Genomic DNA, 23,260 nt, shown 5'->3' with positions numbered 1-23,260 from the left:
CCCGTACGGCGCCAAGGTGTCGTCACGGCGCGGGGCGGGCGGTTGGATTTGAACGGGGCGGCGGCGGCCGGGGAGCGGGAACCGGGAACGGGGAGCGGGAACCGGGAACGGGGAGCGGGGGGCCCCGAGCGGGAGGTAAGAGCGGCCGAGGGGCCCCCGCGGAGAAGCGGCGGGGCGGGCGCTGCGGGAAGGAGCGCGGGAGAAGGCGCGCGGAGAAGGTCGGCGCTGCGCCGGGAGCGGCTGGATGGAAGGAGGGCTGAGCGTGTGGGGAACCCCCCGGTAAGGGCGGTGCGGATCGATCCCAGGTAATTAATGCCCGGGGAACGCGTCAATGCGGTGTAATTAATGGCAGAGGTGATTAACGCGGCGTTTGTGGTCGATAAGTGATTGGCGCCTGGGCTGTGAGGGCCGTAAAGCGGGGGCAAAAAGAGGCGGAAAAAGAGATTTTGGCGGCTTATCCTAAGGGGGAAAAGGCCGGGGAGGGATGGACTGAAGAGCTGTGGAGCGATTCCCGTGTTCGCAGAGTCACACGAGGGAATAAAAAAAGGGAGGGGGGTCTTCATCAGCACAGCGACTCCGCTCCCCCTCAAGGATTGCAGAGGACTTCCCAGCAGGATTAGAGAAGAAAAGCTAAGGAAGGTGGTTGGGAAGTGAATTTCGGGTTAATATCCCCAACAGCAGAGTGGTCAGGGCTTTTGTAGCTCCAGGCTTGTCTCCCACAGCGAGCTTCCCTGTCCTTCCCTCCTTGGTGTGTTCAGCCTGACCGAGGGTGGGTTTAGTTGGGATACCGGGAAGAAATTGTTGCCTGCATTGGGAAAATTAATTAATGAGGTTTATGTCTAAAAAGGAGACAGAGGAGTCCCATAGCTTTATTCATGAATAAAGGGAGAGGCTATCTGCCATTTTCCATGTTGTCTGTCACTCTGCTGGGGGATGCAGCCTCCTTTTTATCCTGATTTCCCTTCCAACTGGCTGAGGTACTGGAGAGATACAGACTTTCCTGAATTGCCTGATACAAACCCTCTCCTAATGTGCACCTCCTGTCCCCTCCTTTTCTTTGTACATTTGTTCTTTTCCCCAAGTCCAGGAATTTAGCAGCGCCTTGGATAAGCAACAGTCAGTGTCAATAAGTGACATTCTTCTGTTGCTTAACTCATCTGCCAATCTCTGGCTTAGGCAGAGTCATAGTTTGTAAAAACACATTCTTCTTACTCCTATCTGGAGGGTTTTAAGAGAATTGAGCCCTGCTTTTCTGGTTGTATCTAGGCAAGGAGCAAGAAGCAACAGGCACAAGCTGAAATACCAGAAATTCAGTTTAGAGAGAGAGGGAAAATGTCTTGTATGTGTCAGAGCAAACATTGTCGTGGATGAGGTTTGATCTTGTTTATCTCCCAGCTTTTACCAGAATCTTAACTTTAAATAAAAGGTCAGAAAACCAGTAATACTTAAATTGCTAGCCCTGCTGTTTTCTAACATGGTATACAATAGGAAATATATGTCTAATGTGAATATAACAGGAGAACATTGGCTTGAGAGGCCTGTTGTACTTCAGAGCATTTCTGTGACTAGAGAAGGATGGAGAGGAAAAAACAGCATCAAAAGCTAATAGCCAGCTGTGGTTTGTGCAGTTATCCTGCTCAGGCTCATTAATGGTTTTGAATTTTGTGCTGTATTTTATAGCAAAAGCCTATCCTTCAGCAATGGACAAGATTTACACAGACCCTAACGTGGAAATGTGAGTTGAAACCCTCTAAGAATTTTACTGTGGTATAAATATTGCCCTTTAGAGGCAAAACCTTTTGTAATGCACCTCAGCATCCCTTGAATGAAATGTGTTTTCCATTGTGAGGAAGACCAGGGAGTTTCTTTGATGTTTGGTGAGGGGATTTCATAGTGCTGGATTGTCAGGAGATGAACTTACTGTGGGACTGGGGGGGGGCAATCTGCTGAGTTTTCCAAAACTTATCCTGGGAACCAGTGCTGAAAAGATCAATCTGTTCCAAGCATGCTGTTTATTTAATTTCACACTTGTAAAAATGACAGAGAAATCAATTCATTAACCTCAAAACCATGGTAGGAACATTCAGGAAACATACCTTGGTGCAATTTTGTGCCTTCGTACTGATGCCTGGAAATAGAACCAAATTTTTCCAGGCTATATTATGATAATATAAAAGCAAAACTTTACTTGGAACCCTTCAGGTACATAATGTGGTGGAAAACAGTGCCCCAGATTAGATCCTTACAACTGATGGGATTGGGCAATTGGGATGTCTGGCCAATGTCCAATGAGAGGAGCAGTTGGTTAGGTTATCTCCTCCCTGGCTTCTGCCCTCCTCCCCTACCCTTATTATACCAGTGATTACGTGGTGCAAAATGAAATGTCCTTGGAGAAGTAAGAGGCAAGACTAAAAAGAATTTTAGCAATGTGTCAATAAGGGCCTGTTCCCTGTGGGAAAGTACTGGGAGTTACACTGAGGCACTTAACAGGCTACAGAACTCCTAATACATGAAAAATACATTAAAGCTAAAAACTTCAGGCATCAATACCTGTTTCCCTTTTTGCCCTGCAGGGATAACACAGAGCACATCAGGAGGAAGCGACTGTCCTCCGTGAGTAACCTTCAATAAAACCCCCAAAATAAAACTGTGGGAGGGGGGAAAGGAGCCAAGAGAAGCTGACAGAGGAACTTGCTTGAAGAAAAGCATTCCAGAAGAGCCTGAGAGGATTGACTGGGGCACTGCTGGCTCTTAGAAACTCTCTTCTGCTGAAACACCTGCAGCTGGACTCTCAGCTTTGTTTTCTTTCAGAATCTCCTGTGTTTTCTTTCAGATTTTAAAGGCTCCACGAAATCCTCTGGATGATCTGGGAAATGGGAATGAAATGACAGAGGTAGGTCTACCGAGCCCTTTCCTCCCAATCCCCCTCAGTGTTTGTTAATTCAGCTGTGTCACTGTAATAACACAGGTGGTTTTGATGCACCATTTCTGGTAACAACATTCACACACCACTTTTGTTTGGTTTTGTGGCAGGACATCCACACGGAGAGACGCAGGAGGAGCTCGCGCAGGGTCAGCTTCGCCAGCACCATCAAGTGAGGCAGCTGCACCCCTGCATCCCTCCCTCAGCCAAAAAATGCATCCCTTCCCCCTGAAAGTGTCCTCCCTGAGTCATCACAAAGCAGCAGGAAAACTTTTATGTTGAGTTGGTTGAGCCCTGAGAGCCATTATTCATTTTCCTGTCTGAAAAGAAGCTCAGTTCAGTGAAAATTCATACAGTTTGGAATTTTTGTTTTCCATTCGTGCATCTTAAATGTCATAATGCCATCTTTTTCCTGAAAATTACAGCTGGATTCAGTACACTTCTGGCTTCTAATATCTTGCTTCAGAACATGTATAAAATGTACAAATTAGTGCTGAATTTTTTTTTAAATTTGCTTTTAGAGATGGTTTTGTGTTTTTAAAAACTGGTGGTTTTGTTCTTAGCTGCAGAGTCTTCCAGCGAGATCTTAAGAACAGCACATCAGAGACAGAAAATACAGGTAAAGCTCCTTTGTCTTTTCTTGACAGGTTTCTCAGACTATTAGCAACAAGATTTTAGCTTGAATGTAAGAAATTGGAACTTTTCCATTTGGGGAGGGAACAACATGGTCAGCCCTTTATCCTGGCCTGGGTGAAAACTCCTTGGTCCCAGAGTTCTTGCCTTGAGGAGACACATGGAGAGTGAGAACTTCAGAACATTGTTTTCTGTGCACTTCACTCTTGTCTCATATTGAGTCACAATTGTGTGTGTTGGCCAAAACCTTTAAGATAATTGAGTACAACTGTGATCATGCTTTTCACATTGTAATGTTGCCATTTTCTTATTTTTAGAGTGTTCAGCAAATGAGAAGGATGATACATTGACTAATCAGTAAGTATCATGTCTGATAGATATTTGTTATTTTTCAGTGTTTATTACCAAACTTTTTCCTCAGAAAAAAGATAGTGTTAGTCTGGCCTCAGAGCTCTTGTAGATAAAGCACAGTGGTGGGATCTGTAAAATTAAAATCACTTGGTGGTAAAATAAAAGATTAGATACTTTGTATGTGAGAAGAGGAATTCCATAAAATCATAGATTCTATGAAAAATAAAGAATATTTCTAGTCATTTAAAAATTAAAATACCACTGTGTGTTGAACAGTGGTTTGTGATAGATTAGTTAATTCCATGGAGAAAATAAGCTTGTGACTCAAACTAGAATATATTGAAGACAAATGAGCAGTGTCTGGTGTCTGCTGCTCAGACCCACACGAGCTCTGCCACAGAATTCTGTGCAGCACAGTTCTCTGCCTCTTCACTTTACAGGTCAAGGCTTCTCTTTGAAACCTTTTAACAAACTGTTTCTCAAACCCACCTTTTGTAGGAATGAAGACCCTGAGGCTGTTCCATGTGAGATCACTGGTGAGTTTGAAAACAGATTTAATAACTAAATTACTCTGTTCCTTTAAAGCCACTGATTATGTGTGAGAAATTTTAATGTGCCTGAAGCAATCTCCCTGCCTTGGGAGAGCTCTCTCTGGATGGGCTTTGTCCCTTGGAGTTGTTTACAAGGATCCTGTTATGGAAGTCTGGGTGGCCCTTTGAGGTGCTGAAGGGAGTAATGAAACTGTTTTTCAGAATATATTTGGGTCTAGTTTTGTTTATTTACTCAGAGCATTGAGCTTCAGCTCAGTGGATAAAATAATAGCTGGAGTTTTCCCTTTCTTTCCCCAGGGATGAACACTTTGCTTCATGCTCCCATCCAGGCCTTGGGGCAGCAGACTGAGGTATGTGAATGCTTTGATTTTTTGGTGCTGAAAATACCAGTGTCCAAAATACATCACAAGAATTTGTGTAGTAAAGATTAAAAATGTTAACTGCCTTTGTATTCACATAGAATTCTCTTGAAACTGAATATTCTATATTTTGAAGTGTGTCCTAATCTGATAGTCATTAGACTGCAACATAAATAACTTGCTTCTGAAATTCCTTTACAACTTCTCAGTAATGAAGTAGCTCCTCCATTCTTGTCTGCTTTGCAAGCCTTCATGAGCCTCACTTACTTTTTTTTACTAATATAAGTTTTTAAAGCAAGTATAATAATCACAATTATTCACATGATCACAATTATATTTTGCAAAAGTAAGGCCAACTAACCAGTCAGAGAAAATACAAATTCTTTAAATATTCCGTTTAACTAGTTACTTTCTAATTCTGCCCTTAATTCTCTGCTAGATGCAGCAACCAGTTCCTATCTTATTTGATCATCTGATTTAGCAGTCACATTTGGAATGTGCACACAGCAAGAATTGTTTAAATTTAAATAACCACATATTCCATGTTTGGGTAGCACTAATAGCTCTAAAGCTAATCTGTTTTGTAAGGTCCCATGTTGTATTGTGTAATTTGCCAAAATCTTGCACTAACTTTAAGACTATATTTTTCTTCCAAGAAATTAAGAATATAGTTTCTAGTATTATTATAAATAGGTAATTACTTATAATTTTCATTTCCCTAGAAAATCATATCCTATCCTAAAACAATAGGATTTGCATATCTACATAAAACCCCCAGGGTGTGAGTCAGTGTTGTCTGTGCTGTGTTTAGTGTGTGGTTGCTTGTGTTACCCACATGTGATGAGCTCAGGGTTCAATTCCTTCCACCCTGAGGGAAGTGTAGGTCACCAGGGAGCTTGATATGGTGCCTTCCACTTCTCCTGGGTTGGTCCAAAACTCCAGGTTCTGATGAACACTGGATCTTCTGGTTTGAAAGGATGTCTGGTCCCAATGATTTCTTGGTAACAATGCACCTTTTAAGACTTACAAGAGTTAATTTTAACACTATTATATTAATTTCAGTAAAATTTTGTGGCTTCCCTTGCTTTGATGGTGTGGCATGGGAAAGTTTCTGGCCATCTAGAGAAAGTACCAAAATACTAAAATGTACCAGCCCTTCATTCTGCCTGGGCAGTTCTACAAATTCAGTTTGGCAATAATTACCTGGTGATTTGACAATAATTACCTGTTTTACTAACCTTGGAGGTGGCCTTCCTTCCTTGAGATTATTCTGCAAAACAAATTGCTTATTTTTCAGTAACTGATCTTAATTTCTGTCATCTTTGTACTTGCTATATTCCTTTATACATTAGCTACTATATTTCCTATTTCCTGAAGTGTTTCTTGATGGTTTCAGTTCTGTCATCTTATACATTCATTTGGAGGTGCAATTACTCACCTATGTGAATTTACTGATCACTTGCTGGGATTTTCTGTAGCTTCCAGTACTGGGGCTAACTGCCTGTCCTGATTTGGTTTTTGGTTTTTTTTGACATTCAACTTTTTGCTAGGTATTCGTGCAAGGATGCCTTTTCCAGTAACTTCTCCTGCTGTTCTGTCAGCTGATTGAATCCCTGCATTAACTGGGGAGTCTCCAACCTGATGGGCTTTACAAGGACATCCTCCGAAGTTTTTTATTTTTGTTCCAAACCAGCTGTACCCAATAGGGGGCACACACCAAGCTTTTGTGTTTCACTGCTCTCAGCTCTCCAGGTCACCTTCCCTTGCACTGTCCAGTTGTTTGGACAGGCTGCTTCCATGACCCCAAATGCCAGCCAATGCCCCCAGTGCCAGGTGCATCCTTTCATGCACAGATAACTCAAATGGTTTTGTTCAAGAGTGAGGCTCCCAGTGCAGGGATTGGCATTAAGGTTCTTTGAGGGCTTTTCAGGTGCTCTGACTCTCAGGAGTCCAAGTATTTTTGGTGGAGGACCGTGCAAGGGTTTTGCCAGCACCCCATAATTGCAATCCATAATCAACACCATCCAGCCATACATAAGAGGACTCATAGTCCTTGGCTCTGGAGTCTGGCAAATGCCTTCTTTTCAGCTGCTTCCCAAGCTTTTTTTTTTTTTTTCCTGCAAGATCTCAAAACTAAAGTATATTACTGCTTCTTTGCTTATTTGTGCCGTTTTCTTTGACACTGTGTATCCAGATTGTTCTAAGAAGTGTAGCAGCAGACTTACAGTAGCATTGAGTCACTTTCAGTCTTGATTGCTGGCAGAATACTTTCCAATTTTATGTGCTGGCAAGAGTGTGTACAGGTTAGCTACCACTGGATGAATATCAGGAACTTTTCATTGATGGCCCTTAAATCTTGTGGTAATCTATAACTGATAATATCGATGTGTTATATTCTGATTCAAATTCTTTCAATATTATAAACATTTTTATAAGTCTCTCCAGCTTCCCCTTGCCTCAGATTTAATAGGATATTGCTTTTGCTTTACCACTCTGTGTTCAGGTTTGAGAGTAATCCTCACCAATGTGGCCACCTTTGATCATCCAGGCATCTCAGTTGCCTGTACCAACAGGGTTACAGCATTCTCTGCCTCCTCTGGGATTTCATCCAACTCTTCTGATTCCTGTAACATAAAAATCTTTGCCTTGATGGCTTTGAATTCTGGTGTTTCAATTTGTATTTCCCCATCCTAGAAAGTTATTTGAACATCCAATTTTCCCTATGAATCTCTCCCCAGCAAGGGGATTGAGCATTCAGGAGTATGCAGATTGGTGTTTCCCCACTGTTTTATTAATTTAAATAGTAATTGTTGTAAAAAAGGCCTCTTGTCTTCCCTCCCTGTTGCACCCACAACACTTAAAGGTTCTGGCCTAAGTTTTCCTCTGCATATATTTAGTCCTGAATAAGTTGTTTCTATATCAATTTACAAATTTACCTTTTCATTCCCAGCAATAATGTAACCAGGACTCAGCTGAGGGTGACTCCCCTGGTTCCTTTAGGGGGATTTTTCATTTTCACTTAAGGTCTTGGGCTTGATGGCTTGAAGAGCCTGGTTTGGGTTCTTTCTTTGATTTGCCTGCCTTGGGGACACTCCATTTTCCAGTGTCCCCTTTTTTTACAAATTACCAAATACATTTCAGCTATCAACTATCACATACAAAGTGCCAGATACATTTCAGACACTGGTTATCACAATGCAAATTGCCAGATATACCTCAGCCACTAATTCCTACAAATTACTATAGTATACTTTATACAATTAACAATTCTTTCTGACTGAAGGGTGTCCTGAGTCCTAATTATGGTTTCAAGCACTTTGGCAGCTCTGTCTGGATTTTCTCTTTAAACTCCTGCCACCTTTCTCCCTGACATTAAATCCACTATTAGAAGCAAGGTTACTAGACCATAATTCACAACCACCTGCTGGAGGGAAGCCATCAGAACTTCCTTGGCATCTCTCCCAACATTTCCTTGCTGCCTTCTAGCGGGTCCCACAATCAGACCAAAATTCTCCTATCCCCTAAAACGTTCTTTCTGTTCCAGTCCACTTTTCCAAGACTCTCTTATGTGTCTAACTGTATTCCCTGGTGATTCATGATTCACCCCCTTTATTCTTTGCCCCAGAGCAACCATCAGCTCCAAATCATCCTCCTCCTCTTCTTGCCTGCACTTTAAGCACCTCTGTCCCATGCTGCACACAAAACAGCACCTCTTTCAACCCTTTCTTTTCCTTTCCAAGTGTACAAGGGATTTCATCCCACTTATTTTCCATTATATGAAACAACATAATTTGCAATATATATTTTACTGCAAGGTTCTATCCTTAGGCCACATCTCTTGATCTTCCAGTGTATAAAGTGGCCCCCACTGGTTACAAACTTTTATAAGTTCTCCTTCCTACACAATGGACATAGAGCAGTTCCACAGGCCAGTAGTTTTTGGAGAACAAGCAAGCATTGTGTTAATTTACCAGGTGTAGACAATTTATCATCTGGTAACAAATATATTCATTATGCTTGATAAAATATAATATATTTCATGACAATTTCTCCCCACAGCTAGAAAACTGGAAGTGCTTTCTGTTAAAGAAACTAAAATCTCCCTTATCCGTGGTGAAGAAGTCTTTTGAAACATGCAGCATGGTGCTGCTGCTTTGGAGCAGGTGGATGATAAACTGGTGGAAATAAAAGCTGGAAATCATGTTGTAGAGAAATAGAAAATACTGATCCATAAGCCTTAGTAATTGGTCTGTGCTTGCTAAGGTGTGGCTAGATGTGAAATGTAAGATGAGACACACTGTTTCATTAAAAGCTATTTAAATATTATGTATTTGCATCATTTAGTCCTTGCCCTCTCCTCAGATGTGTTACTGCTTATCAGGGAGGCCTCAAATTAACAGGTTAGTTTTTTTAAAAAAATACTTTTAGAGCTAAAACCTTAGGACTTTACATTAATCAACATTATCTGACTTCAGTTTTAAATAGAATAAACCATTGGTCATTTGTTTTAAGTGCCAGTCACTGAATTCTCTTTTTTTAAATTGTATTTCAGTGGCATGATGTGGACCACGCCACTCCAAGGACAGACAGGCAGGACACCACCCTCCTCTTCTCAGAGGAGAATGAGATGGAGATGACAGCCAGTCACACAGCCATGATCTCACGCAACCTCAGCACCCACCAGCCCGACAGAACCAAGAAAATAGACTTCACCTCCTTCCTGGCTAAGTTAAACTCCAGCCAGGGGAAGGCAGAAGCCAGCAAGGAGCTGAGTTTGCCCTCTGACTCCACAAACCATCCGGGCCCGTCTTTGGAACAGAAGGAAGAAGCCACTGCTGTGAAAAAAATAGATTTCAATGAATTTCTGCAGAGAGTGAAGTCAAACAATCCTGCTGAGAGACCTGACAAGGACAGTGTTGGTTGTGTCCCTTCCCAAGGCTCAGGAGATGTGACACAACTGTCTGGGGAATTTGGCTATTCCCATGAGCCACTGGACACCTGCAATGTGACAAGAGTGTTCCGAGGCCGAGAAGGTGGCATGGAGATGACAAAATGTGAGGCAGCTGATGTGAAAATTCCATTCCCTGGAGTCAGTGAGGTTCCAGCAGAGCAGTGGGAGTGTGGGGATGTTACCAAGGCATTTGCAGATGAAGGCATGGATGTGACAACCAGTCACACTGCAAAAGTGTCCTTTGCCCTCTCTGCTGTTGGGAACCAAAGTCTCAGCTTCCAAAAGGATTTTCCACCTAAAGAGTCAGATAATTCTGTCTTCAGGAGAGCATCCAATCACAGCTTACATGTTCAGCAGGACACCTGCAATGTGACAAGAGTGTTTAGAGGACAGGAAGGTGGCATGGAGATGACAAAATGTGAAGCAGCTGATGTGAAAATTCCATTCCCTGGAGTCAGTGAGGTTCCAGCAGAGCAGTGGGAGTGTGGGGATGTTACCAAGGCATTTGCAGATGAAGGCATGGATGTGACAACCAGTCACACTGCAAAAGTGTCCTTTGCCCTCTCCGCTGTTGAGAACCAAAGTCTGAACTTCCAAAAGAATTTCCCACCCAAAGAGTCAGATAATTCTGTGTTCAGGAGAGCATCTAAACACAGCTTAAATGTTCAGCAGGACCCTCAGCTTTGTGCAGACAGGAGAACAGCAGGTGCTGAAGGCAGAGGAGCCCCCCCTGTGCGGCGAGCTGGGAAGCAGAAGGCTGGGGCATTGTCTGCCATCTCAGTTTCGTCTGAGACCATCTTCAGAGGGGACAAATCCGTTGTGTTTTCCAAGTGTGATGACATGGAAATGACTGGGAATTACACAGACATCATCTATGAGGCCAGCAGCACAGAACAGAGCAGTTCATGCCATAAGACCTGTGAAAAGCCAGTGAGTACCAACCCTCTGCTGGCAGGGAGCAGGTCCCTGGCATGTGGTGACATCCCAAAGGGTCTGGCACCTGGAGGTAATCCTGCTGCTGGAACCTCTAAAAACAGTGCACTTGAACTGCCTTCAGCCTCAGGTAGACACATGGAAAATGTGTCTCAAGCTTGTGGTCCTGCTGCAGCCAGCTCTGGATTTGGCTCACATTTTGTGGCTAGTGGTGTTCTGAAGAGCAGGTTTGATCCCTCTGCAAACCCCCAGCTTGTTTTTGCAGGTGAGAAGACTGTAATATTTGCAGGAGAAGACATGGACTTGGCCAAAAGCTGTGTTAAGGGTGGTGGAGAGAATGTTGACCATGAAAATCCCACTGCAGTGTTCACCTCTGCCACGTGCAAACCTCATTTCCTGGGTAACAGATCCACACCTCCCAATGTAACTGAGCAGGAAGAAATGGAAATAACAAGATGCCACACTGTTTTCTTTGATGGTCAAAGCAGTGGGATAACAGCAGAGTCAAAACAAATGCCCTGTAAAATCATTCCAAGAAAGAACCAGAACAAAAATGTCACTGAGGGTGACATATCTGCATATTCTGTAGAGATGGACAAGGAAAATGTTGAAGTGAGGAGTATTGATAGGAACATTAAAAAGAGCCAGGCTATGGAGAGGAATGCTCAAGATCTTCAGATGATAATGGTTGACAAGAAGCTTGGAAAAACCAACCTCCAGGCAAGTGCTCTGAGTTCCTGTGCCAAGAGCATGTGTCTGTTGCAAGAGCAAAACAGAGGAGTCCCTGAGAATGTTGTCACTAACCCCAGTGCATCCCTGTCCTCGCAAAGCCAAAAAGTTGTATCACAGCCTCTGGAAGAAAACTCTCCAAGCCTCTCAGATTTCTGCACAAATGACACAACAGGGGTGTTTTTAGGTGATCAAAGCATGGACATAACCAAAGCTCATCCTGCTGCCTTTGAGATTGCTCCTATTAACACAGAACAAGAATCCAGTAATTCTAATCAAAACCCTGCATTATCCAAGCAGCTGCAAAACCAGCCCTTCCCATTTTCCAGTCGTCATGGTGTGGAGATCGTGAGTCAAACTGCAGCAATGGAATGTGGGGACTTGAAAATGAGCACCAATAAGCAAATTGTTACTGCTTTGGCTCCAAGTGGTTCATTTACTTTCAGTAAGAATCCTGCTCCCTCTGGAATTAGAGGAAATGAACAATCTGGGACAGTAATAGGAAGAAATGCAGATGGCCAAAACTCAGAGAGGCAAGAGAAACTCCAGCCTGTGAGGGCCGTAAGCAAAGAATTTCCAACCCAAGGAGATTCTGACAGACATTTTTCCATGGGTAAAACAGGTTCTTCAAGAGAGGATTTAAAAACTCCTCCCTCAGCTCGTGGGCTGCTCCAGAGGGGTGCAGAAGAACCAGTGTGGGCCAGGACATCTGAGGCACCCAAGGAAAGTTCCCAGTTGTCTTTCTTTGGAGAAAAGTCTGTTGTGTTTCCCCATGGTGAAAACATGGACACGATTGGCAGGTGTCTGGTGATGGTTCCAGATTACAGCATCAGCGTTGTTTTGTCACAAAACAAAGCAGCACCTGGATGCTGTGGTCAAGGTGGAAATGAAACAATGTCCTTGGAAAAAGGGGCCACGACGACAGCGCCGGCTGAGCGGGGCGGGCAGGAGGCTGCCTGTGGCAGAACCATCACTTTTGCTCCTGCTGAGGATATGGAGATCACCACAACTCACACAGCATGGCACAGACAGCCCGCCCCAGCCATCCCTGCTGACAAAACCATTGTGTTTGCCCACAACCAGGAGGACATGGACATCACTGCATCCCACACCGTTGCTGTCAGTAGGAACATCTGTGGGTTTGAGGCCCAGCAGGTGCCCCACACAAACACCCAGCAGCCGCCACAGCACACGCACAGTGGGTTGGTGCCCTGCAGAGGTGAAATGGATTCCTCACAAAATGCCACAGAACCTGAGGATAAGCCCAGCATTCCCTCTTCTGCCTCGTCAAACTCAGCATTTCCTAGTGGGAAAGGAGCTACCCAGGTCCCCAGTGGCACAACACCACATGCCATTTATTCTGTGTCCCTTCAAGAAAGTACTGTGGATGCAGGGGCACCACGGGATCATGGCCCTCCCACAGATAATTCTGAGCAGGATCTCACACCACCAGAAAAACTGCAATCAAAAGGAATAACTTCTGAGTTCCCAAGTAAGGGCCCTGTGGATCACAGGGAAGAAAGTGGCAGTTTGGGATCTTGTGTTGCCTTTCCCATGCAGGGATCAGATCCTTGGAAGGGTCATCCAGATGCCCCAGGTACTCAGAGAAACCAGCTAGTGGAAAAGGATTCATCTCAGCCTGGAGATTCAGGTTTGGCCTTGGCTAGAGCAAACCTCACTCCAGCTGCTAACAAGGAATCCAAGAAAAACGAGGAGCTGTCAGCTGAAGGGGAGGCGCCTCCAAAAGATTTCCAAATAAACTCTGAACAAACCAGGCAGCCTTTGGTCAGTGACAGTTCAGGGGATCAGATGCAAACCACTCTTCCACCAGCAGCTTCAGGTATTATAGGTGTTTGTTCAAAACTGATGGGTCTGACAAGGAAATCTGTTTCTGTTTCCAAAACTGCTTCTTCTGACCACTTACCCAGTTCCTCAGCTCAGCCAGAGGATACCCTGAGCTTGGGAAAAAACACTGTCAGTGAGGCAAATAACTCCTTTGAGCCCAAAAAGCAGGAGAACACAGGTCTGGAATCTGGAGCTGATCGCACAGGAATGGCACCAAAGGATAAATATCCAGGAATAAATATCCCTCTGGGTATATTCCAGCCTAAATTACCAAACAAGAGAAATCGTGTTTCCAGTGCACAGGACATAAATACAAAATCAGACAAAGCAGAAGCTCCAATTCCAGCAAACACCAGTGAAACCCCAGGTAACAAGTCCAGCAGGCAGAACTTCAGTCCTTTTCAGTTCATAGCAGAAGAATTTCTCCCTGTGTGCCTGGAGGAAATGGATTCCAATGAATCTGTCAGCTCCGAACTCATGGAAAACATTTGGGATGATAAGAATAAAAAACAAATCCCCCACTCTGAAAAGGATCCATTTGAAGAGACAAAAACTTGCAGCAGGAAAAGAGCTTTAGGACAAACTGAGGAGGATCCTCAAAGCCCGAAGGTGGCCAAGAGGGATCAACATGGGGATGCTGGGGCCTCTCAGGACTTGGAGGTGAGCTTGGTCCCTCGCTGTAAGGATACGGGAACACCACCAGGGCTTAAGTTTTGGGGGTGTGAGTGAATCTCTTAGTAGGTTTTCTTGTTTTTCATAACCACCAGTTTGCTGTCATTTTCCTGTGTGATTCCCTGTGGTTTTCATTGTTTTGCCAAGTTGGAAGAATCAGGTTGGTGTGTGCAGCAGTCCTGTACCAGGCAAAACAGGCAGAATGAGGGATTGCCAATTTGAAACCATTCTCTGTGTAGTATCCTTTTAATCCTTTCAAGGAGCAGCTACAATAAACCACTGATCCAGTTAGGTTGTCTTATATAACTATATTAATTATTTTTTTTATTTGTTGATATTAGATGACTTTTGATGTTGTGCCTCAGGACCAGGCAGAAGTTGGTGAAGCTGGAGAACCTCCAAATCTTTCAGCTAAAAGCCCTGGGTGTCCTCAGGCCAGCACCAGCAGCTCCCTGGATTCTGTGAAGGCTGACATAGAGTCAACAAGTAAGAGACCATTTGTGACAAGAGTCCCAAACCTTGTGTTCTTTGCCCTGTAAGAATGTTATTAACCCACCAATACCTCTCCCTTTCTGTTTTGTTTTCCCAGTCCAACGCAGCAGCCAGGTGGAATCCCAGCTTCTCACGGACAGCATTTGTGAAGAAAACTTATGGGAGGTATGACAGGGCTGGAAGACAGCAATTTCCTGGCCTAACAGGAAAAAAACTCCTGTGTGAGTTTTAGTGAACATTCTGTCTTGAAAAATGGACTTACCTGTATATTTTTCCTCACATGTGCAGAAATTTCAGAGCGGTGCTATCACAGTTGGGGAGTTTTTTACTCTTCTTCAAGTCCATGTTGTGATTCAGAAGCCCCGGCACAGCCAGCTTCCAGCCAGTGTGAGTGGAACAATATAATTACCTTAAATAATACTCCTTTGTTGGTTTGGGTTTCAATTTTTAGCAGCTCAGACATCTTTAATCAAAAACCAGAACAGACTTCTATCTCCTCACCAAATACCATGTATTTGGGATTACTGTTGTTGGATAAATAGGCTAATTCTTGCTTTTTAAATTTGTTTTAAGGACAATAAATTTGAAAGAAATAGAAGCTCAGTCTGACCTTTTCACTGTATGTTCTCACTGTGTCCATCAGCCACTCCTGCTTGTTCTACTCTCTCCTTTAGAAATGCTTCACTATGATATTGCTACTTTTATTTCCTCACCTGAAGAAAGGGGAAGAAATACAGAACAGAAGTCTGCCTTCTAAATCCTTTCCATTTTTTATTTAAAATACTCTCCTAGCTTAGTTTCAGTTTAATTTACACATTTATTCCTAGTGAGTTGTCTCTAAGTATTCATCAGGCTTAATAACGCTGCTGCTGTGGACTAGTGACTGATAAAAACAGACACCACCCCCACAAAAGCCCCTGAAAACTTTCTCTGAAGGAGTGGAAGTAATTAATGTCACTTATTTATGAGCTTTACTATACAGGCAGCTTGATGAAATACCTTCCTCATATTTATTTGAGGAATAAAGCTCCATAAGGCTTCCCTAAGGCTTGGGGGCTTTAATTCTGAATTAAGCATAACTTTGAATTAAGCATTGTTTTGTTGGGGAGCACTCTTTTATCTGTATAACACATACATATTTTCAAGTCTTTGTCTAAAAGGGAGACCTCTTCCAGTAATGTTTAATTTCATTTTATGAGCTCTAATGATGAGGCACATACCCAAAATGAAGCCTGTGCTCTGGTGTGAGGGAACACAAGGCGTGAAAGCAGAATTGAAATAATTGGAAGTTACTATTTCTAAAAAATACTGATTTTTTTTTTTCTTCCTATTTTTCCCTGTGTTTTCCCTCAGTGTGCAGTCAGTGCACCTCCCACTGCAGAAGATCTCATCTACAGCCAGTACATTCACAGGCCCAAGCTGAGGATTTACGAGGAGGATTGCCAGGACCTGTCTCGGAAAATAGAGGAGTGAGTGGTTCTCCAGTCACACAGTTTATCAGTAATTCCATTTTTTCAGCTCTGGGTACATGGAAATGGCCTGAAGAAAGTTAATACATTACATACAGGAAAAGTGAAAATATAGCTAGTGGTTTATTGCAGATTTAGAAATGAATTGTGTAAATATCACCATGCTGCTTTATGTGTCAGTGAAATTGCTGCAAGGCTTTCAACGTTTTTTCCCCCCATATTTCAGGTTAAAACCACATGTGACTGTCCTGGATCAGCCCCTGGTGAACGTGACCAGGAGTTTGTGGGAAGTAATGAGAACCTGCACTGATGAAGAGGTAATGCTGCATGGAGAGAATGTTTGTGTGTAATGAAGAAGTGGGGTTAATTGATTTATTCACATCACATAAGAACCAGAATGGTCACAAAATAACAGCAGGGGAAACAAGGCAAAATGTTTTCTCAGTGGAAAACTGCTGAGAACTTCCAGCATGTCAGGAGACTGCAAGGAAATGTGTCCTTTGAAATATATTAAAGGGGAAAGAAATGACCCACAGTTACTGCATAGAAAACACAGAAAATTTATAGAAGTATCCCACAAGAATTGGATCAAGAGATTTTGTTTTCTGTGGTTCTGATGCCAAGAACAAAGATCTATTCCTTGAAAATAAAGTCTAAATTGTTTAGAGAGACAGTATTTTTCATAATTCATTGTTAGTTTGGCATGGGAATGTCACTGATGTTGGATGCTGAGCTAGCTAGTCAGGAAGGATTATATTTCCATTCATTTTCTCTTCTGTATTTCCCATTCATGACAGCTGAGTAAGTTTGGAGCAGAACTGAACAAGATGAAATCCTGTTTCTCCAAGGAGGCTAAAATCTTGTCTCACAATGAGAAGGAGACATTGTACAGGAAACTGCTGCAGAGTGCTGAGGTAAGGAGCCACAGGGCATTTAAAAAATCACTTCTACCACATTTCTTGTCTTTAAATGTGTAAGAGCTTAATTATAAGTGTGTTCTCTCATAGAAGTTTTTCTTATAAATACATTTCCCTTTTATTTATATGCAAATATAGCACTGGCACAGTGACATTCTTGCAGTTACACCATAGGAACCTTCTGCCTAAGAGTTTTAGTGATTAGCAGAGTGAAAAATGGGAATATTAAAGGAAACACCACCAAAAATGACCTCTTTATACTGTAGCAAGACCAGTGTTAGTAAGTAGGTAAGTAGTAGTAGCAAGTATTTAGGAAGAAATCCTTCCCTGTGAGGGTGCTGAGGCCCTGGCACAGGGTGCCCAGAGAAGCTGTGGCTGCCCCTGCATCCCTGGCAGTGGCCAAGACCAGCTTGGATGGGGTTTGGAGCAGCCTGGGGTAGGGGAAAGGTGTCCCTGCCCATGGCAGGGGCTTGGAATTGGATGATCTTAAAAATCCTTTCCAGCCCAAGTCATTCAGGGGTTCTCTGATAAGTAACAAGGAAGTGCACAAGTAATGCATTGTGCCAGGGATCAAAGATGTGTATGTATTAAAGCTCTAGATTCTGTAAGCATTTAGTAATTTCTTATTATTAGCTTCTCCCCCACAGTTTGTCAGTTGCCTCTTCCCTCTAATGATGACAAATTTCACTAGATGCTTTAATTAATCAGCAAACAAAGAGCCCCGTGGTGATCCCAGAAGAAAATTCAGCTTTTAAAATAATGTCATTGACTCAAGTACAATTTTCCCATCTTAGGAGCAATACAGAAAGCTGCAGTCAAGAATGGAAAAGGTGGATGAATGGATGAAGGAGGTAGAGAGCTCCGTGGCTGCTCTGGAATCAGGTGTGTGTTTCCAAAGAGGTGGCCAATATGCTGCTTTCTCTTTTTTTTCTGCAGAGCTGTTGTTTGAAAGGTCAGTTCATGATTCTGTGTTTGTGGTTGTTTGATACAAACTGCAGTCAGAACTTGGCATTACTGTGTAATGATGCTCTGTAGTTTCAATTCTTTTTCTCCAATGCCTTGAGTAGAAATCCAACTGCACAGCAGCAGCTCTAAAACAGTGCAATAAAACAAGTTTTGCTTGTTGTTTTCACTTTTGAGGTTTTTGGTAGATACTTTTCCATCTTTTATATGGAAAAGTATATCTATATACTTCTTTATCTATTTTTCATATTTTTTACATTTTTATATATATATATATTTTTAGTTAACTTTGAAGTGCTGAGATTTCTAGAGCCCACAAACAAACAAAAGTAACTCTTAAGTATTGAATCTGGAAGTTCTGCACAGACCTGACTCTTCTTTCCCACAGATTCTTTTTGGGATGAAAAGGAAGCTGGCTGCAGTGCTGGAACAGCAGGAGGGCAGAACTTGCAGGAAGGTAAGGAAACCAGCTGGATGCACTTTTTGTCTGGTGTTTTAGAACCTGGGAAGTGTGATAGTCAACTCCCACCCCGATGCATTAACTCTGAGAGGGATGCAGACCCTGCTGCTGTCTTTCCTGCAATGCACATAGATAATTACATAGGTGTTAAAGAATGAAAAGGACTGATTTCTCCCTGGAAAAGGGGAATTTAGAACTTGCTACCCAAAGAGCATGTGCTGGGTGTCATATTCAGCACTTTATTGTCCAGTAATTATAACCTTTCACTCCATAAGAACAGTGAGTGCACAGCAAATTAGGGCTGCCTGTGCTGCTCTTTTCTCTCATTTTTTTCCTTTTCTGTCCTTTTTTCTCTTTGCTTTAGAATTGCAAAGGATCACAGCCCAAGAAGAGGAACTTCTGAGGTAAGGTGTCAAGGAGGATTTAAGAATCAGCTTCACACTCAGATTTTAGAGGGTTGGTTTGTTTTTAAACCACTGTACCACATCCCATGAGATTGGCTTATCCTTGCAGAGAGCTGTCAGAGATGGATGCTGAGGATGAGCGTGATCTGGCTGAGATGGAGAAGCTCAAGATCACTGAAAGGGACTGCCTGGAAATCCTGAAGAAATATGAGTAAGGAAAACACCTCCAGGTTTTATTTTTAAATAGTTGTTTCTGGGGGCTCATGTTTGTACAGGAATGTGTTTGTGTTTGGTTTTCCTTGATATTTGATGTGGGAAATCTTGGAATGCCCATCTCCTTGCAGCCTAAGGTAGGCAATGAAGCCTTGGAAAACTTCCATTCCATTAGCAGCTTTGCAGTGGTGCTCTGTGTTCAGGGTTTCTACATCCAACTCTCCTTCAATCACCAAACTGACATTTATGTAAAATTTATATAATATGCTTGCATTCCCAAGAGATTCTTGTATTCTTTTGGAATTAAAGACTCTGTTTGGCTTTGGACATTTTCATTGCTGTATGATGTGGCAATAGCTGCAAGGGCATTTAATACTCTGATGTTTGTCCCTCAGAAGTTGTTTGGGTTGGTTGGTTGAAACTTGGGGTAATGGTGGGGTTTTTTCCCTCTTTTCAGTTTCACTGAGTGGGAGTTGATGGAATGGAATGACCAGCAAGCTGTCTTTAATTTTCTTTATGATTCTGTCACACTCACAGTTGTGTTTGGACCCCCAATAGGTGAGTCACAGAGTAGGTTTGTGTTTTATGAATTTGCAGTGTTAGAGAATAGAAACCTAAAATGTCCATATTTGTAAAGATCTGCTGAAAGGAAGTGGGAAATAGAGAATGTACTACAGTATGTAAGCTGAGAGAAGTGGCTTTGAATATGTTTCCTATGAAAATTCAGAAATGTATGTAATGCATGGCTGTTCCTGAAGGTGAGGAGCTGTAACTCCAGAGCTAAGCATGGAAATAACTGGAGTTTTTTAAACTTCCTTTCTCAGATGATGAGTTTTTTGCTGCACGTCCTTCCAGAAGCATTGTTAGCCTGGACTTTGAATCTTTCCTGGATGGTGAGATTTTTGAATATTGTGAAAGTAGCAGCCCTGCCAATCTTATATTGGGAAGACTAAATGTCTGCTCAATCTTCTAATGCTTTATGAAATGGCTTTTCAAACATTTCTGGTTTTCTTTTGTGTTGCAGAGGAACAAGCTCCACCCTCCTCATGTTTAGTCCACAAACTCATCTTCCAGTTCATTGAAAGTCGGGGATGCTGGCAGAAAAAGTGTCCCAAACTGTGCTACTTGCCCCAGGTAACACTCCAGGGAAACCCAGAAGGCTCTGGAAAAAAATCCAATTATTATTTTCTGCAACAGAGGAAACAGAGCTGAGCTGAGATCAAGAGCACCTCAATGAAAACTTCAGGAATGCAAATCAAAATGGGCCTCAGAAATAGTTCTGAGGTGTGAGGGGAAATATCTGTCTCTGAAGGGAGGAGTCCTAAAAGCTGAAGTTTATTAAAAAAACTTTTTTTTTTTGCCTTAAAGAAAAGAAAATTGAGCTGAAGGTCATTTTGCCTCCTAAAGAATGTAGGTTTAAATTGCCAGGCCAAACTTTTGTGTTGCTGCGTGGCTGTTGGCAAAGCTGAAAGGACAAAAAGCAAAAAATATACATTTGTTATACTTGTACCATTTCATTTTTCCATCCAAACTGGGGTAGCAGTTAAACCATGTTTATTTTTTACACTTTCTAGGATGAGTTATGTGTTCAAGCATCACATAGTCACCCCCTGAGTGCTGATGTTGCTTTCTGATTGCTCCCCAGGCTCTCTTGGACATCTCCTTGGTGGTGAATCGCTGCAAAATCTTGGGAGATGAGTTGGAATTTCTGCAGAGGTGGGGTGCAAAATTCCAGCTCCTGGAGACAGATATCAAAGACACAGAGTGAGTAAATTCAGAAAATTGTGGTAGCATTGTTGGGGTGTCCTGTGCAGGGCCAGGAGCTGGACTTTGATGATCCTTGTGTGGATCCTTTCTGACTCAGGATATTCCCTGATGCAGTCAGATGGAGTTCACAGTGGCCTTAAGAGGGAGTTTCTAGATAATCAGAAGCAAAACACTGAAATAGTTTCAATTTGGTTTTCTTAAAATTGATATTTTTTTGCTGCTGTTTTTAAGAATAATTTAATTTATTTTCATACAATTGCACTGTAGTGTCCCAGTGCATGGAAATTAGGCTGCTCATGGATTCATTGATTTTAGGATTATGAGACAGCCTCTCCTTCCTTGCTCTTTTCCTGCTTGACTTGCCTTTCTTAAATATTGAGGCCAAATTGTAGCAATGCAAAGGAAACAGAGCCAAGAGTTTACCTGTAGCTGAGGGCTTTGTTTCATTTAATCTTACATTTTCCTCAGCCGAGCAGAATCAGTCATGGAAGGAGGGATGCACTGAAACTGAGGTTTACTTTCTTTACTTTCCATTTCCCCTTGCTACTTCCCAATTTTGTGGCATGTCCCAGTGGTACAACACAAACACAATTTCACCTCATCCTTCCATTACTGATGAATATCTTTAATTAAGAAGTGTCTAATTATGAACTTGCTCTGCCCACCTTGGTGCTGTTCCATAGGTTATTCTAATTTTGTAGCTCCCTTTGCAAGAGTGCTAAAAACCCTGTGGAACTGGAGGTAAATTAGTCCTATTTAAAGCATTAGAAAACCGTAACTGCCTGGGAATGTTTCATGTTAACTAGAAAATGTGTTTGTAGTCTCTATTCTCCCCTAATTTCTGGATTGTTCTGTGAATTATGTGTGCATTAACTCTTCCTGTGGGGGAAGTTGGGGGTTTGCATTCTGAAGTGTTGATAAAGTGTGAAGGGCAATTTTTATCTTATTGCTGAAGTTCTGTGGGTCTGTCCTGGAGCTCTTGAGAAGTTACTGTGCTTGTTGCATCAGTGGCATCACTTATTTCTGCTGCTGGCACTAATTCCAAGGTGGAAGCAGCCCATTTGACTGTTTGCATGGATCTTTGTGTTTATTTCCACAGGGTGAAGCTTCTGTTCTCCTCTTCGGTGGCTTTTGCAAAGTTTGAGTTGAGCCTGGCTCTCTCTCATGATTACCCATCCACTGTTCTTCCCTTCAGGGTGCAGACCCTCATTGGGAATATCGGGTGAGCTGGCAGAGCACCCCTGCATGTGACTCCATCCCAAAGCAGGGATGGGGATTGAACACTCAACATGTGTGATCATTTTATCTTCCCCCAGGGAGAAGGAAGTTGCTGCTGTTCTCTCCAGAGTTCCAGTTGGGCACCACTACCTGCAGAGAGCAGTCAGCTCCATCCATCAGAATCTGCTCCAGGCTCCCAGATAATCCACAGGATCCACAGGCAGGACTGGAGCAGTCAAAATGGGGTAGCCTGTGAGTTTGGTTTTATGAGAATTGCAGCTGTGTCTCCATGAAATGGGGATGCTGTCACCCACTCAGCTCTAGTGTTCCTGCCTATTTAGTTTCCTCATGGCTTAGACCAAGTAGAATGCTTGGTGTAGACCACAAGTTTTACAAAGGCAGAGGTGTCTGAAGAGGAGAAGAAGGAAATTCCTGGATGCCTTGTAAGTTCAAGGTGCTTTTTCTCTTCTGCCAGTCACTGGTGGTCATTCCTGGCACAGATAGTCATGGTTGGGTAGTCATTCCAAGCATGGATATTCTTCTGCCATAGCCCATTAATTTTGTCATTTACAGAGCACTTGGAAAAAGCAATGGTGAGTGTTTTCTAAATTATTACAACTGGAATGTACTTTTGCAGTCATTATTTCACTACCATGTACAATTTAACAGATCCCACCACATCTGGTGTTTATCCATTGCCTGGCACCCCTCCCAGGCCAGACACTATCCCTGCATCTGCTGAATTAACCAGTTAACCTGTAGCAATTCACACCCATCACCAAAGCCAGAAATATTTTTGGAATTAAGGCTAAAAATCCCTGTGCTTGCCCACAGAGTTTGGGATGCAACAGCCTCATATCCATCACTGTGATTCCCTGGCAGAAGTTAGTTCTGACATTGCCTTAGTCCAGCACCATCTCTGGGTGCTGGGGCACTGTCCCAGTTTGGAATGCCATGGAATTCTAGTGAGGAGACTGAACTCCTTAAACTTGGGAGCATCTGTGAGCTCCAGCTTGGTTTTGTGTATAATTTTGTGTATTATGTGGGTCTTGCTGTTGGAACTGATCTCACCCTGTGTTACTGAGCCAAAGCACCAGCCCTGGCTCAGCTCTCAGTTCTGCAGCTGCAAATCTTTGTACCCTGTAAAATATATTGGATTTAAAAATGTTTTCCTGTATTTTAGTGTTTATATATTTTGTCTTTTTACAAAGTTTGTGTCTGTTTGAAAAGTGGAAGTTTAATAAAGATTGGGTTTATCACTCTTCCTGTTTCAATGGGGGATCATGGGCTGCTCTGTTTAAACTGGTGATTGAAAATTCAGTACTAAGTTAAATTAAAAATATTGAAATAATTATTGTGAAGGCTTTTCACAATCTCATGTTTTTTCCTTGGCCTTTCCAGTGCTACTTT

The 23,260-nt window shown here is 42.6% G+C and overlaps 1 protein-coding gene across 3 annotated transcripts; it reads left to right on the top strand.

The window, feature by feature from the left end:
- Positions 1-145: 145 nt before the first annotated feature.
- KNL1 (kinetochore scaffold 1) lies at positions 146-23,150 on the top strand. Of its 3 annotated transcripts, none has more exons than XM_039706568.1 (26): positions 146-305; positions 1,681-1,735; positions 2,574-2,613; positions 2,834-2,893; positions 3,034-3,095; positions 3,487-3,542; positions 3,874-3,913; positions 4,406-4,443; positions 4,756-4,808; positions 9,370-13,935; positions 14,289-14,433; positions 14,537-14,604; positions 14,728-14,826; positions 15,793-15,908; positions 16,135-16,225; positions 16,706-16,822; positions 17,620-17,707; positions 18,177-18,245; positions 18,613-18,652; positions 18,762-18,863; positions 19,323-19,423; positions 19,690-19,758; positions 19,890-19,999; positions 20,511-20,629; positions 21,732-21,854; positions 21,949-23,150. In XM_039706568.1, exons 2-26 carry the CDS (start codon positions 1,701-1,703, stop codon positions 22,052-22,054), a joined length of 6,513 nt encoding a protein of 2,170 aa, XP_039562502.1. In that variant the 5' UTR covers positions 146-305; positions 1,681-1,700; the 3' UTR covers positions 22,055-23,150. The 3 variants fall into 3 exon arrangements, with proteins under 3 accessions (XP_039562502.1, XP_039562504.1, XP_039562503.1); XM_039706570.1 differs by lacking the exon at positions 146-305 and adding an exon at positions 514-661; XM_039706569.1 differs by lacking the exon at positions 146-305 and adding an exon at positions 936-977.
- The last annotated feature ends 110 nt before the right edge of the window (positions 23,151-23,260 follow it).

This window comes from Passer montanus, unplaced genomic scaffold, assembly GCF_014805655.1.
Source record: "Passer montanus isolate IOZ18808 unplaced genomic scaffold, ASM1480565v1 scaffold194, whole genome shotgun sequence".
In the NCBI taxonomy this organism is placed as follows: domain Eukaryota; kingdom Metazoa; phylum Chordata; class Aves; order Passeriformes; family Passeridae; genus Passer; species Passer montanus.
The sequence above is the reverse complement of the archived record's forward strand: the minus strand, read 5'-3'. Positions and strand labels throughout refer to the sequence as shown.

What these genes read in the sequence shown, in the direction of transcription:
- KNL1 (XM_039706568.1), top strand. Translation starts at nt 1,701, where the DNA reads ATGGACAAGATTTACACAGACCCTAACGTGGAAAT. An exon ending in GGGCCTCTCAGGACTTGGAG is followed by an intron (nt 13,936 to 14,288) that starts GTGAGCTTGGTC and finishes TGTTGATATTAG; the next exon opens with ATGACTTTTGATGTTGTGCC. An exon ending in GTGAAGAAAACTTATGGGAG is followed by an intron (nt 14,605 to 14,727) that starts GTATGACAGGGC and finishes TCACATGTGCAG; the next exon opens with AAATTTCAGAGCGGTGCTAT.